The following is a 16,149-nucleotide window of genomic DNA, read 5'->3' as shown; positions in this document are numbered from 1 at the left end:
GCTGCTTGATTTTTAGAATCAATTTGTAGTCAAAAGACAAAATACACATGTGTTAAATGTTTACAGAATGTAAATATTATAAACCTTGCCAGTATACAAGCAATATAAGAATTAGGAAATGGACTGGGTGGCTCACGCCTGTTATCCCAGCACTTTGGGAGGCCGAGGCAGGCGGATCACAAGATCAGGAGATCGAGACCATCCTGGCTAATACGGTGAAACCCTCTCTCTACTAAAAAATACAAAAACTTAGCTGGGCATGGTGGCAGGTGCCTGTAATCCCAGCTACTCGGGAGGCTGAGGCAGGGGAATCACTTGAACCCGGGAGGCAGAGGTTGCAGTGAGCCAAGATCCGGCCATTGCCCTCCAGCCTGGGGGATAGAGCGAGACTCCGCCTCAAAAAAAAAAAAAAAAAAATGCGGAAATGGAAAGGGCAATATGAGGGGGAAGCAAAATAAACTAATTTCCTCTTTTTTAAGAGCGCAGAAGCTAGGCACAGTGGCTCACGCCTGTAATCCCAGCACTTTGGGAGGCCAAGGCAGGCAGATCACCTGAGGTCAGGAGTTCAAGACCCGCCTGACTAACATGGAGAAACCCTGTCTCTACTAAAAATACAAAAAAAACTAGCCAGGTGTGGTGGCGGCTGCCTGTAATCCTAGCTACTCGCGAGGCTGACACAGGAGAATCACTTAAACCTAGGAGGTGGAGGTTGCAGTGAGCAGAGATCATGCCACTGCACTCCAGCCTGGGCAATAAGGCAAGACTCCATCTCAAGAAACAACAAAAATAAGAGAGGGGAGTAAATAGTCTAAAAATTGATAAATATGTACAGAGATATATATTATTTGAAATTATAATAATTACCAACATAACTCAACTATCAACATCACCACAAATAAGATATCTATCTAGTCATACCTTGGGATGCGGAAAGTTGTATAAATGTGCTCTATTCATCTTTCCTATCAGTTTGGATGTTGTTAAATGATAACATAGCAAGAATATGTGGAAAAATAGAATGAAAATTTTTAAAAAAAAGATAACATAGCAAGAACCAGAGGTATAAGTAAATCCTTTAAAAATATACTAGTGACTAACAGAATTAGTCTGAAAACAGAATAAATAACAACAGCATTTGTTTTTAGGGGGTAAAAGAACTTTCCCTTTCTTTCTGTATTCTTATAGATTACTTCAATTCTTTTCTTTACCAAGTGATTTTTGTAATTGTTTAAAAACAGTTTAATAAAAAGCAACTATGGTAATACACATGCAATCATGCTCTATATGGCAGTTAAAAAGAAATGAGGTAGAACTAGATATATTAATATATGGAGAAATGCCCACAATGTATCTTTAAGTGAAAAAAACTAATTGCAAGGAAGGAAAATGTAACGGTTTCTGGCTGGGGGCAGTGGCTCACGCCTGTAATCCCAGCGCTCTTGGAGGCTGAGGTAGGCAGATCACCTGAGGTGACCAGTCTGGCCAACATGGTGAAACATGGTCTCTACTAAAAATGCAAAATTAGGTGGATGTGGTGGCACATGCCTGTAATTCTAGCTACTTGGGAGGCTAAGGCAGGAGAATTGCTTGAACTCAGGAGGTGGAGGCTGCAGTGAGCCAAGATGGTGCCACTGCACTCCAGCCTGGGCAACTGAGCAGCACTGTCTCAATCAACCAATCAATCAATCAATCAATCAAATGTATGGGTTTCAATGTCTGTGTGTTTTGTGTCTACCTGTGGTAGTAAATATCTGGGTGTGTTTGCATATATGTGTGTTTATGACTTCATTAGTTATTTGTATACGCATAGAAAAACATCCTCAAGGTTCACATGAACATATTTACAATGCTGGTTCCCTCTGTTGAGTGAAAACAGGGACAAGTGACATGCCTGGGTGAAAAATGGAGAACATATAATCTATGTATCTTGAGAAAAAGCACTTTTGAGAGAATAAATTATCAAATTATTACCTTAAAAATTACTAATTCATGGGCCGGGCACAGTGGCTCATGCCTGTAATCCCAGCACTTTGGGAGGCCAAGGAGGGCGGATCACAAGGTCAGGAGATCGAGACCATCCTGGCTAACAGGGTGAAACCCCTTCTCTACTAAAAACACAAAAAATTAGCCAGGCGTGGTGGCGGGCGCCTGTAGTCCCAGCTGCTCGGGAGGCTGAGGCAGGAGAATGGCGTGAACCCGGGAGGCGGAGCTTGCAGTGAGCCGAGACTGTGCCACTGCACTCCAGCCTGGGGGACAGAGGGAGAAGCTGTCTCACAAAAAAAAAAAAAAAAATTACTAGTTTATTTTACTAGGATGTTATCAGAGGTTTAACATGTAAACTTACCTTGAAGGGTTCCAAGAAATACAACTACAGCTTAGCTTACATGAGATCTCATGCTGCAAAGACCACTGGCTGAGATTCATAACATCTGGTGCCTCATATATTCTTACTATACCATCTGCCGAACAGGTTGCTAACATAAGACCCATGTGCTTAGGAGCAAACTTCACATCGGTAACAGACGTTCTGCTATCCACCAGAGTTGTCCTTTTAACCTAAAAAAAAAAAATTAACAATTTAAATTCCATACAAAAAGAAAGTATGGTAGAGTGGGAAAGACACACAGACTCTGGACTCACACAGAAACTCCTCTGTCATTCACTAGGTATACGAGCTTGGATATGTGTCTGGGCCACAATTTCCTACAAGTACCTGGCAAAATACCACATATATAGCTGGGAATCACTAACAAATTAGCTAGCTACAATTAATTACTCCCTTTCATGGAAAAAAAAAAGTCTACCTCCAAAAGCCTACCTTTATTATATAAGTAATCTGTCTTAAGCAGACTGGTCACAAAAAACAGAAAATGTTAGAATTTTCAGACAAGTAGTTTTGACATACAAAGCATGCTGCAGGCATTAGATCCTTTAACAGTAAATGAGTTGAGCATGATGGCTCACACCTGTAATCCCAAAACTTTGGGAAACCGAGGCAGGCAGATTGCTTGAGCTCCGGAGTTCAAGACCAGCCTGGGCAACATGGCAAGACACCATCTCTACTAAAAATTAAAAAAAAAAAAAAATAGCCAGGTGTGGTGGTGCACGCCTATGGCCCCAACTATTCGGGAGGCTGAGGTGGGTGGACTGCTTGAGCCAGTGGGACAGAAGGTGCAATGAGCCAAGATCGCACCACTGTACTCCAGACGGGGTGACAAAGCAAGACCCTGTCTCAAAAAACAAACAAACCAATCAACAAAAAAAAAAAAAACACTAAGGAAGACATGCAATTTCTTCTCTGAAGAGTAATTTTCTGTTAATCCCATTTGGACCACTATTATTCTTTCTTTTTTTTTTTTCTTAGGGACAGGGTCTTGCTCTGTCACCCAGGCTGGAATACAGTGCCATGATCATGGCTCAAGTGATCCTTTTGCCTCAGCCTTCCCAGTAGCTGGGATGACAGGCACCTGCCACCACGCCCAGCTAGTTTTTCTTATTTTTTTTAGAGATGGGGGTCTCACTATGTTGCACAGATGGGTCTCCAACTCCTGGCCTCAAGCGATCCTCCCACCTCAGTCTCCCGAGTTGCTAGGATTACATGTGTGAGCCACTGCACGCAGCTACCACGCACTTTTAAGTGAAGGCATTTAACAGGGACCAAAAGAATGGTAGAAAGCAAGTTCTGTGATCACTGTAAAATTCCAACATCACATTTAAAAGTCACCTTCTGGCACACAGATAAGATGAAACCTTACTAAAAACATCAATAAGCCCAGGTGCGGTGGCTCACGCCTGTAATCCCAGCACTTTGGGAGGCTAAGGTGGGTGACCACTTGAGGTCAGGAGCTCAAGACCTGCCTGGCCAGCATGGTGAAACCCCATCTCTACTAAAAACATACAAATTAGCCAGACGTGGTGTCAGGCGCCTGCAACCCCAGCTACTAAGGAGGCGAAGGCAGTAGAATAGCTTGAATGTGGTAGGCGGAGGCTGCAGTGAGCCGAGATCACGCCACTCACCAGCCTGGGTGACAGAGCGAGACTCTGTCTCAAAAAAAAAAAGTCAATAAAGTTTAGAAATCAACAGATTACTGTCTATGGTTACCAAAATGCCTCTTAAAGAGTCTCAATATTGGCCAGGCGCGGTGGCTCACGCCGGTAATCCCAGCACTTTGGGAGGCTGAGGCAGGTGGATCACGAGGTGAGGAGATCGAGACCATCCTGGCCAACACTGCGAAACCCCGTCTCTACTAAAAAATACAAAAAAATTATCCGGGCGTGATGGTGAGCTCCGGTGGTCCCAGCTCCTCGGGAGGCTGAGGCAGGAGAACGGCGGGAACCCGGGAGGCGGAGCTTGCAGTGAGCGGAGATCCGGCCACTGCACTCCAGCCCGGGCGACAGTTAGACTCCGTCTCAAAAAACAAGAGTCTCAATATTAAAAGGATGATATTACATACACTTCAAAGATAACACCTTAGCAAACTTTTGTCTACAGACCCCACTGAATAATACAAACACAGATGCTGAGAAAATCACCGCATGTGTCACAGTAGGTCGTCAGACACGAGCAGGGCAGCAGAGGACGCCACCCCACCGGGAACACCAAACACCCATCGGTGACGGGCAGGCCGTGGTTCAACTGTCTCTGACCTAACCACTGGCTGCAGCCACGCCCGCGAACGCAGTCTCCGAACAGACACAAACCGGACACCGGCGACCGGCAGCGCCTGCGGAGACCGCAGGAGGCGGACGAGCGGCTCACGCATGTGCACTAAGAGGCAAAATGGCGGAACCCAGCCGACGTACGACCTTCTAGGAACATTCTGGTAAGGGAAGAAGGCCTCAAGCGAGCATCTGCACAACTCCGGTAAACACCGCACACGCAGCCTCCCAAGCACGAGTGGCCACTGCACACACGGACTGCCCGCCCCAGGGGGGAATCAGAGGAGAAGAGACGCAACCCCGGGAAGCGCGCCAACGTCTGACCACCCACGTCGAAGGTCCGCTTTAACCGGCCTGCCTCTTAGCTGAGAGCCGGACAGACTCATGTCAGTGCCTTCACTTGCAGCCCACCTTACCTCCCCCCGTGAAAGGCGCAGCGAGTGCAAGCTGACTCCAGGAACGCGCTTGCTGGTAAGATACTGAGGCAAGTTCAATCAGCAGCGCCCGGGGACGCGCTCGCTGGATGGCACCTAAAGCCCCTGCATTTAGCTCTCTGTGACAGTTTCAGTCCCTGCGCCTGGAACTGTTTCTTTTTCTGTAACTGCTTCTGTAACCAATTAATTTTTTAACTTTTTGCCTGTTCTGCTTCTGTAAAAAATGCTTCAGCTAAACTCCCCCTCCCCTATTTAGACCATGGTATAAACAGAAATCTAGCCCCTTCTTCGGGGCCAAGAGAATTTTGAGCGCTAGCGTCTCTCGGTGGCCGGCAATAAAAGGACTCCTGAATTAGTCTCACAGTGTGGCATTTGTCCACAACTCGCTCAGTTACAACAGGTCAAACCTCGCATTTGACTCTCTCAAGTCACCCACTTGATCCTCTTCCAAGTGTATTTTACTTCCTTTCATTTCTGCTGTAAAATTCTTTAACAAACTTCCACTCTGGCTCTAAAACTTAGTCTCTTACTCTGCCTTATGCCCCTAGGTGGAATTCTTTCTTCTGAGGAAGCAAGAAATAAGGTTGCTGCACACACAAATGAATTCACCACTGCTGATATATTAATGAAAGGTGACTAAACTAAATACAAATAAGTATCTTGAAGTTTGAAGAAAAGTCCTTCTTATGCCACCACTCCCAAATCCAACCTATAGTATACTGAACTGACACACCTCCAATTTAATGCCAAAAAATCCTTTATAAGTCTATAAATTTCTATTCCCTCCTCCCCATAAGCAGCTGTTTGGCTTAGGGAATCCCTAGTGCAAAGGCAATCAGACATACTCCTCCCCCAGAAGAGCTGTAAAACAGTCTGAATAGCCACTCAAGCTACAAAGTTACCAGAATTAAAACAGTGCACTATTAGGACAAGGAGACATAGAGATCAGTGGTCCACAAGAGAGCCCAGAAAGCAATCCTCCATATATCTAGCCAATTAATTTTCAACAAAGGTGTCAAGACCATTCAACAGGGGAAAGAACGGTCTTTTCAATAAATGGTGCTGGGAAAACTAGATTTCAGCACCCTAGCATTTTTTAATGACTGAAACAAATAATTTTTATCAGGCCCTTGCTTGCTTGCACATGTTAATCACTCACTTTTTGCTAAATATTCCTTGTTGCAAACAATATAATGATAAACTGTTGATGTACTGCTTTTCTTTGTCAAGCAGGAAGAGATAACTTCAGGGTCACTTAAAGAAAAATGTTGCCAGAAGAAATGAATGGCTTTAGGGACACTGTTACCAGCTGCTAACAACCAGATGTCTGGTTGCTCAAGGCATTACCTGAGACTAAAAAAACACAGACTTTTCCACTAGATTCTGTGAAACTCCCCATCCCTTACTCTCTAGTCACATTAAAAACTACCCACTGCTTCCTTTTGTTTAGATGGATTTAAGAGATCTTGCCCTCCCACCTTCTTGCTTTAGCCAAATCAAATAAACCTTTCTCTATCTCCAAGTACCGGTGACTCAGTATTTGGTCTCAGCTCCGCACTGGGGATACAAGCCTGAATTGAGGATTCTACAACAATCTTAGAAGAAAACGCTGGGGAAACTCTTCCTGACACTGGATTTGGCAATGCTTTCCTGGATATAACACCAAAAGCGTGGGAAACAAAAGAAAAAAATAGATAAACTAGACTTCAAATTTTTTAAATTTTGTGCATCAAAGAAAATCATCAAGAGTGAAAAAGGCAACCCACAGAATGGGAGAAAGTATTTGTAAATCATTTACAGATTGTGCATACAAAATCCAAAAATCTGAAATCTGAAATGCTCCAAAATCCAAAACTTTTTGAGCACTGGCATGATGCTAAAAAAAAAAATGCTCACTGAAGCATTCTGAATCTCAAAGTTTTGGATTTAGAATGCTTAATTGGAGTCGGGCATGGTGGCTCACACCTGTAATCCCAGCACTCTGGGGGGGCCAAGGTGGAGGATCGCTTGAACCCAGGAGTTCAAGACCAGCCTGGGCAACTCTATTAAGTGAATAAATAAGTAGGCAAATGCTTAACTGGTAAAAGTATAAATGCAAATATTCCAGAATCCGAAATTGAAAACATTTCTGAATCCTAGCATTATGGATAAGGAATACTCAACCTATACCAGATAAGGGATTAATATCTAGAACATATAAAGAACTCCTACAACAACAAAAAACCCATTTTAAAAAATGGGCAAAGGATATGGATAGTATTTTCCCAAGGAAGACATACAATTGGTCAATGAGCACATGAAAATATGGTCAACATCAGTAATTCCTAGAGAAATGCAAATCAGAACCACAATGGAGATAACACGTCACAACACAGTCACTAGGATGGCTACAATAAAAAGCACAATAACAAGTGCTAATGAAGATCTGGAAAAACTGGAACTGTTGAGCATTGCTGGTAGGAATGTAAAATGGTGTAGCGGCTATGGAAAAGTCGGACAGTTCCTAAAAACGTGAAACACAGAACTACCATATGAGCCAGCAATTGTACTCCTAGGTATATATCCAGAATAATCGAAAGCACGGTCTCAAACGTTTATCTGTACAACAATGCTCACAGTATTCACGACAGCCATGAAGTGGAAATAACCCAAGGGTCTGTCTACAAATGAACAGATAAACAAAATGTGGTATACACACACAATGGAATATTACCTAGCCATAGAAAGGAATAAAGTTAATATATGCTACAATATGGACAGACCTTGAAAACATTTTACTTAGTGAAACAAGCCAGTCACAAATGGACAAATACTGTGATTCCACTTATATGCAGTACCTAGTCAAATTGAATGGGGGTAGAGGGAGGAGGAAGGGGGAGGCATTCTTTAACAATACGGAGTTTATGTTGGCAATGATGTACAGTTTTGGGTATAGATAACTGTGAACGTAATTAATTCTACTGAATTATACCACTTACAAATAGTTAAAATTGACCGGGCACCGTGGCTCACGCCTGTAATCCCAGCACTTCGGGAGGCCAAGGCGGGCGGATCATTTGAGGTCAGGAGTTCGTGACCAGCCTGACCAACATGGTGAAACCCTGTCTCTCCTAAAAACACAAAAAAAGTTAGCTGGGCATGGTGGCACATGCCTGTAGTCCCAGCTACTCAGGAGACTGAGGTAGGAGAATCGCTTGAACCCCAGAGGCGGAGAATGCAGTGAGCCGGGATCCAGCCTGGGCAACAGAGCAACACTCTGTGTGGGGGGCGAAAAAAAAACCAAACAGCTAAAATGAGGAATATTACATTATACATATTTTACAATAAAAAACTGCATCATAGCCCGCACAGTGGCTCACGCCTATAATCACAGCACTTTGGGAGGCCTAGGCGGAAGGACTGCTTGAGTCCAGGAGTTCAAGACCAGCGTAGGCAACATGGTGAAACCCCATCTCTACAAAATAAAAAATTAGCCTGTGGTGCACGCCTGTGGTCCCAGCTACCTGGGGGGCGAAGGTGGGAGGATCGCTTACGCCCAGGAGGTTGAGACGGCAATGAGCTGCAACTGGCTCTAATGTAGTAGTATGCATTAGGGAGGGTAGGTAAGGGGTAATAGCAGGACGCTCCCACTACATACTTCCCTTTGTTTCTTTTGAAAGTTATACCATGTGCATGATTAATTACAAGAAACAAATCATAAAAGGGGGGAAAAAAGCCTGCAGATGATAATACCTTCATATGAAAATGCTAGGAAGAGTCTTACATATAATCTAGTTCAATGTTTTCACTTTATAGATGAGGAACTTCAACAGCACACAGATTATATTATGTTCTTGCCCAAATTCAAACATCCAGTCAGGCAAAGACAGCGATAAAAGCAGATGCAGATAAGGGAGAGTGTTTTGTTTTTTTTTTTTTTTGAGATGAAGTCTCGCTGTTGTCCCCCAGGCTGGAGTGCAATGAAGCGATGTCGGCTCACTGCAACCTCTGCCTCCTGGGTTCAAATGATTCTTCTGCCTCGGCCCCCAGAGTAGCTGGGATTACAGGTACCTGCTACCATGCCTGGCTAACTTTTGTAATTTTTGTATTTTTAGTAGAGAAGGGGTTTTACCATGTTGGTCAGGCTGGTCTCAAACTCCCGAGCTCAGGTGATCCACCCGCCTTGGCCTCCCGAAGTGCTGAGATTACAGGCATGAGGAGAGTATATTTTCTCTTTTTTTTTTTTGAGACGGAGTTTTACTCTTATTGCCCAGGCTGGAGTACAATGGCACGATCTCAGCTCACGGCAACCTCTGCCCCCTGGGTTTAAGCGATTCTCCTGCCTCAGCCTCCTGAGTAGCTGGAATTACAGGCATGAGCCACCACGCCCAGCTAAGTTTTGTATTTTTAGTAGAGACGGGGTTTCTCCATGTTGGTCAGGCTGGTCACAAACTCCTGACCTCAGGTGATCTGCCCACCTCGGCCTCCTAAAGTGCTGGGATTATAGGCGTGAGCCACTGCACCCAGCCGAGAAAAGTATATTTTCTTTTTTTTTTTTTTTTTTTTTTTTGAGACGGAGTCTTGCTCTGTCGCCCGGGCTGGAGTGCAGTGGCCGGATCTCAGCTCACTGCAAGCTCCACCTCCCGGGTTCACGCCATTCTCCTGCCTCAGCCTCCCGAGTAGCGGGGACTACAGGCACCCGCCACCTCGCCCGGCTAGTTTTTTGTGTTTTTAGTAGAGACGGGGTTTCACCGGGTTAGCCAGGATGGTCTCGATCTCCTGACCTCGTGATCCGCCCGTCTCGGCCTCCCAAAGTGCTGGGATTACAGGCTTGAGCCACCGCGCCCGGCCCGAAAAGTATATTTTCTAAGAAAACAAAAGTAACCACAAAACAGAAGAAACATTTTTAAAATAATTTTATTAACCCTTGGCCGGGTGCGGTGGCTCACGCCTGTAATCCCAGCACTTTGGGAGGCCGAGGAGGGCAGATCATGAGGTCAGGAGATCAAGACCATCCTGGCTAACACGGTGAAACCCCGTCTCTACTAAAAATACAAAAAATTAGCTGGGCACGGTGGCGGGCGCCTGTAGTCCCAGCTACTCGGGAGGCTGAGGCAGGAGAATGGCGTGAACCCAGGAGCCAGAGCTTGCAATGAGCCGAGATCGCACCACTGCACTCCAGCCTGGGTGACAGAATGAGCCTCCGTCTCAAAAAAAAAAAAAAAAACAGTATTAACCCTTAAGAGTTTAAGGTTAAAAAACAAAAATAATTTTAGAGTTAGGCACAGTGGCTCACGCCTATAATCTCAGCAACTCAGGAAGCTGAGGTGGGGCCAGGAGTTTGAGACTGCAGTGAGCCAGAATATTAAAAAATCATATACGACTATCATAAAATACACTAATAGGTAAAATCAAATACAATGCAAATATCCTGGATTCATCATAAAAGTTATAAGCAATGCAATGATGCTCCTAAGTATTGCTTCAGACCCAAGTTAAAATGAAATAAACAAGAAAGAGAAAAACACGGAAGGAAGAACTTTAGAACTGGTAAAAATAGAGGGGAGTGGTGATATTTTACCAATTATCTGAGGTACCCTTGGGACTAGTGCTCCTTGGCTATTCATGTCTTCCCAGTCCCCAGAATACCAACAAATGTCTCACCCAGTGGCTCTGTCCTCGCAATTTATCGTTTGATTCTCCTACTATTTCTTCCCATACAGCAGCTGTTCGGTCAAAAGAACAGGAAGCCAAAACCTGTCCAAATTCAGGATGGGCCCATGTCACGCGCCATACAGATCCACTATGTGTCTGCGGAATCGAAAAGAAAAAGAACAGATATTCGTTATTCCAGGGCTTTTTTCCTAAAAACTTAGTTTATTCATATTTCATAAACACTGGTTTTATATGAGGAAACAGAATATGGTTTTACTTCTATAAGAGGAGAAAACTGATCAACATAACATGTAAATAAAAAGTTAAATCCAGAATGTTTTAACCTTTAGAAGACATTCTATACTTAGGATTATAGCACTTCTGGAGTTCAGTTCTTTTCACATTTTACTAATAAAACAAAAATCTAGCCAGATAAAGTTTACTACTTTCCAGTGCTGATAGTTGGAGAGTTGCTTCAGAGTTTAGTGTAACCAACCTTTAAAACAAAGATTCTACAAGTCCACCATTTTACTTGTAAATTCTTTCTACAGAAAATACCCATCTAATAAAATAAATAATATTAGATTTATTTGCTCCAAAATCCACAGAGACGGAAAGTAGACGAGTGGTCACCAGGGACTGGGAGCAGAGTGAACATGAAGTGACGGCTAAATGAGTGCTGGGTTTCCTTTAGAGGTGGCAAACAATGTTCTGAAATTAGAAGTGGTGGTGGTTTGCCAATTTAATGAATATACTTAAAATCACTAAATTGTACACTTTAAATGGGTGCACATTATGATATGTAAATTATAGCTCAATGAAAAAAATACTTTTTTAAAAAATTTGCTTCAACCAGGCATAGTGGCTCACGCCTGTATTCCCAGCACTTTGGGGGGCTGAGGTGGGCAGACTGCTTGATCCCAGGGGTTCGAGACCAGTCTGGGCAATACGGCAAAACCCCATCTCTACAAAAAATTAGTCAGGCGTGGTGGTGCAGCACTTGTAGTCCCAGCTGCTTGGGAGGCTGAGGTGGGAGGATCACTTCAGCCTGGAAGGTTGAGGCTGCAGTGAGCCAAGACTGCGCCACTGCACTCCAGCCTGGGTGACAGAGCAAGACCTTGTCTCCAAAAACAAAAAAATTTGCTTCAAAAGTCTAATAATATATAGAGATTGTAGCCATAACATGCTTAAATGATTTTAACTGACAATATAGTCTATTAATAATAGACTACTGTATGAAGAGCAGATATGGGGAAGCCCAAATCCTTACACCCTCATGTTGGCCAAGGGGTGGGAGTGGAGGGGATCGGAGAAGGGATATAAAGATCTTAAAGAATGTCACCATCAAAAGAATTTGCTAGGTGCTTCTCAGAGAAAATACTGTATAATAACAAACAACATGCAGAAAATGTGTTTCACACTCTATAGCTAACATTTTTTACATTCAACAACATAAAAATAGTTTAACCAATAACTTCAACATGGTAATGTCACCAACTAAAGGTACATTTTGCACCCTTATTTTTTAACCTTGTTTTGTCCAGTGTTTTCTGTACCATCTTCAATTCTTACTTATATAGGGCTATAAAGTTAAAAATGCACATTAAGACAGGTAAGTTTTATTAGATTTACAGTAAAATGCAGTCTAAAGAATAAGGTTTACACAAAAATGCTCATAACAATAAAATGGAAAGTTAAATATCCATTAGTTAAGTAAAATGATATTTTTATTGGCTGTTAATAAAAAGCCTTTAAAGATATAGAAAAGTACATATGAAATATGTTAGGCTTAAAAGCAAGAGATAGGGGTTTTCTTTTGGAATGATAAAAATGTTTTAGAACTAGAAAGAGGTGATAGCTGCACAACACTGTAAATTAAGTAAAAGCCAATTAACTGTTTACTGTAAAAGTATTAATTTTATGATATGTGAATCTCACCTCAAAGGAGGGGGGGAGCTTGGATAGAACTTTCACAAAAGAAGATACATGAATGGCAAATAAGCATATGAAAAAATAATCAACATGAGGTATTAAGGAAATACAAATAAAATCCAATGAAATACAAATAAAATCCAATGATTTTGTGGTTACTTCTCAACAACTAAAATGTCTATAATAAAAAAGACAGGTATCATCAAGTGCAGGTGAGGATGTAGAGAAACTGGAACCTCACACACGGCTGGTGGACACAGTCACTTTTTTTTTTTTTTTTTTTTTTGAGACGGAGTCTTACTCTGTCTCCCAGGCTGGAGTGCAGTGGCCGGATCTCAACTCACTGCAAGCTCCGCCTCCCGGGTTCACGCCATTCTCCTGCCTCAGCCTCCCGAGTAGCTGGGACTACAGGCGCCCGCCACCTCGCCCGGCTAGCTTTTTGCATTTTTTTAGTAGAGACGGGGTTTCACCATGTTAGCCAGGATGGTCTCGATCTCCTGACCTCGTGATCCACCCGCCTCGGCCTCCCAAAGTGCTGGGATTACAAGCACGAGCCACCGCGCCCGGCCCGGACACAGTCACTTTGGAAGAGTCTGGCAGTTTCTTTTTTTTTTTTTTTTTTTTTTTTTTTGAGACGGAGTCTTGCTCTGTAGCCCGGACTGGAGTGCAGTGGCCGGATCTCAGCTCACTGCAAGCTCCGCCTCCCGGGTTCCCGCCATTCTCCTGCCTCAGCCTCCCGAGTAGCTGGGACTACAGGCGCCGCCACCTCGCCCGGCTAGTTTTTTGTATTTTTAGTAGAGACGGGGTTTCACCGTGTTAGCCAGGATGGTCTCGATCTCCTGACCTCGTGATCCGCCCGTCTCGGCCTCCCAGAGTGCTGGGATTACAGGTTGAGCCACCGCGCCCGGCGAGTCTGGCAGTTTCTTAGAAAACTAAGTATACATAACCCATCAATTCCACTCCTAGGCATCTATCCAAAAGAAATGAAAATGTATGTCCACAGACTTACATGGCACGTTCTTAACATTACTCGTAATAGCCAAAAACTAGAAACAACTCAAATGTCCATCAACTAGTGAACAAACAAAACGTGGCAATATATATACAACTGACTACTCAGTATCAAAGGAACAAACTGACACATGATACAATATGGATGAACCTCAAAACATGCAAAAGGAAAGTGACCAGACACAAAGAACTATGTATTTCAGAATTCCATTTCTATGACATTTCTAGAAAGGATAAACCAGGCCGGGCATGGTGGCTCACACCTGTAATCCCAGCACTTTGGGAGGCCAAGGCGGGCGGATCACTTGAGGTCAGGAATTCGAGACCAGCCTGGTCAACATGGTGAAACCTCGTCTCTACTAAAAATACAAAAATTAGCCAAGCGTGGTGGCAGGTGCCTGTATTCCCAGCTATTCAGGAGGCTGAGGCAGGAGAATTGCTTGAACCCAGGAGGCCGAGGTTGCAGGGAGCCGAGATCACGTCACTGCACTTCGACCTGGGCGACAGAGCAAGACTCCAGCTCAAGAAAAGGGCAGAGGAGGGTAGGGGAGAGGAACCTATGGAGACAGAAAACGGATCAGTGGTTGCCTGGGGCTTGGAGTGGGAAGAGGCCACAAGCAAACGTCTGAGTTTGAGAGAAATGTTCTAAAACCGGATCACAGTGATGACTGCACCACTCTGTAAGTTGACTAAAACTCACTGAACTGTACATTTAAAATGGGTGACTTTTAAGGTATGAAAATTTCTACATGGCCAGGCACGGTAGCTCACGCCTATAATCTCAGCACTTTGGGAGGCCGAGGGCAGATAACCTGAGGTCAGGAGCTTGAGACCAGCCTGGCCAACATGGCAAAACCCCATCTCTACTGAAAACACAAAAATTAGCCGGGCATCGTGGTGCGTGCCTATAGTCCCAGCTACTCAGGAGGCTGAGGCAGGAGAATCATTTGAACCCAACAGGCAGAGGTTGCAGTGAGCCAAGATCACACCACTGCACTCCTACCTGGGCAACAGAGTAAGACTTTGTCCCCCCAAAGAAAGAAGAAAATTTCTACTTGAGTAAAGGTTTTTTTTTTTTTTTTTAAAGAGAAAACTATGTATGTAACATTACAACTATTAAAATACGTAAAGGAAAAAGGAATATTCTGAATTACTAAGATAATTATGTTAGAATGCTAATTACAGATTTTCTTACTCTCAAATTCTGAGAAACACACTTGTTACTTTAATAGTGAAAACCAGTAAAATGTCTCTCCAGGAAAAGAACTACTATATTAATTTTATCATTTTCTCAAAACAATTCATTGATAACTAACTATGAAATAAACAGTAAATATTTCTGTATTTTTAATAACTGTAAAAACAAACACTAACCTTCCAGCTAGCAGTACAATGCCAATCACCACTTTCACTTTTATCCCAGACCTACAAGAAAATAAAAGGCAGATATTTTATACAAAAATTCCTACAAATTGATACGAAAACTATAAGACTGAATCAGTGTACAAGCAAAGGGATGAACATATAATTCACAAAAGAATACAACCAGCAAGTAAACATTCATTCATTCAATTAAATATTTATTGGGAGGCCGGGTACGATGGCTCACGCCTGTAATCCCAGCACTTTGGGAGGCCAAGGCAAACGAAGTCAGGAGTCTGAGACCAGCCTAGACAACGTGGTGAAACCCCGTCTCCACTAAAAATACAAAAATTAGCCAGGCGTGGTGCCCCATGCCTTGTAGTCCCAGCTACTAGAGAGACTGAGGCTTGAACCCCGGAGGCGGAGGTTGCAGTGAGCTGAGATCACAACACTGCACTCCAGCCTGGGCAACAGAGCGAGACTCCCGTCTCAAAAAATATATATATAGAGAGAGAGAGAGAGAACCTCGAATGTGTCAAGCACTAGGCTGGGCACTGAGGGATTCAGGAAGCTGAGCTCTAAATAACAGAGATAATTAGTTCCAGTCAAATCTCCTTATTCAAAGTAGTTATTTTCTACAGTGTCGCCTCCACCACAGAAACACTGCTCCCAGGGGAAATACTAGGTTAGGTTCCTGTGAGTCTCTGGTCTACATTTTTGTCAACCAGTCAGTACATGACCTTGTTTAAAGTGTGTTTCTGTTTAAAGAGAACTTATTTAATACATATTGTTTATTCATCAATATTGAACTCACTCAACAGCACTGTAACTCACGTCTGAAGGAACCGTCTCTAACGCACGTACTATCTCTTTAACGCACATCGCCTCCTTCTGTGTTTAGAAACTAGACAGCACTTCAGCACTACACTTGGAGGCCATTTTAAACAGCGAAATCACCAATAGAGAGAACAAATAATGAAAAAACCATTGCACTAAATAGATCACAGAAAACATCTGCTTACAGTACGAGCCAAAATAGAGTATCGCCTGGTTTCACCTCAACGGGAAACGTCTGTCGTGAGACTCAAACTTTTCACCACTCTGCACACATGCACAA

The 16,149-nt window shown here is 43.4% G+C and overlaps 1 protein-coding gene across 2 annotated transcripts in view; it reads right to left on the bottom strand.

Moving 5' to 3' along the window:
• Positions 1 to 16,149, bottom strand: part of SEH1L (SEH1 like nucleoporin) — a 38,806-nt gene that overhangs the window by 19,945 nt on the left and 2,712 nt on the right. The window contains exons 2-4 of one of the 2 annotated variants that reach the window (XM_007974732.3): positions 15,045 to 15,095; positions 10,737 to 10,883; positions 2,345 to 2,556 (exon numbers count right to left, since the gene is read on the bottom strand). In XM_007974732.3, the coding sequence (XP_007972923.1) occupies positions 2,345 to 2,556; positions 10,737 to 10,883; positions 15,045 to 15,095 (410 nt within the window). The remainder of the gene's footprint in view (positions 1 to 2,344; positions 2,557 to 10,736; positions 10,884 to 15,044; positions 15,096 to 16,149) is intronic. The other variant, XM_073006498.1, reaches the window with a different exon arrangement.

This window comes from Chlorocebus sabaeus, chromosome 18 (genome assembly GCF_047675955.1).
Source record: "Chlorocebus sabaeus isolate Y175 chromosome 18, mChlSab1.0.hap1, whole genome shotgun sequence".
Taxonomy (NCBI): Eukaryota; Metazoa; Chordata; class Mammalia; order Primates; family Cercopithecidae; genus Chlorocebus; species Chlorocebus sabaeus.
Note: the sequence above shows the minus strand (reverse complement) of the source record. Positions and strands in the feature narration are given on the sequence as shown.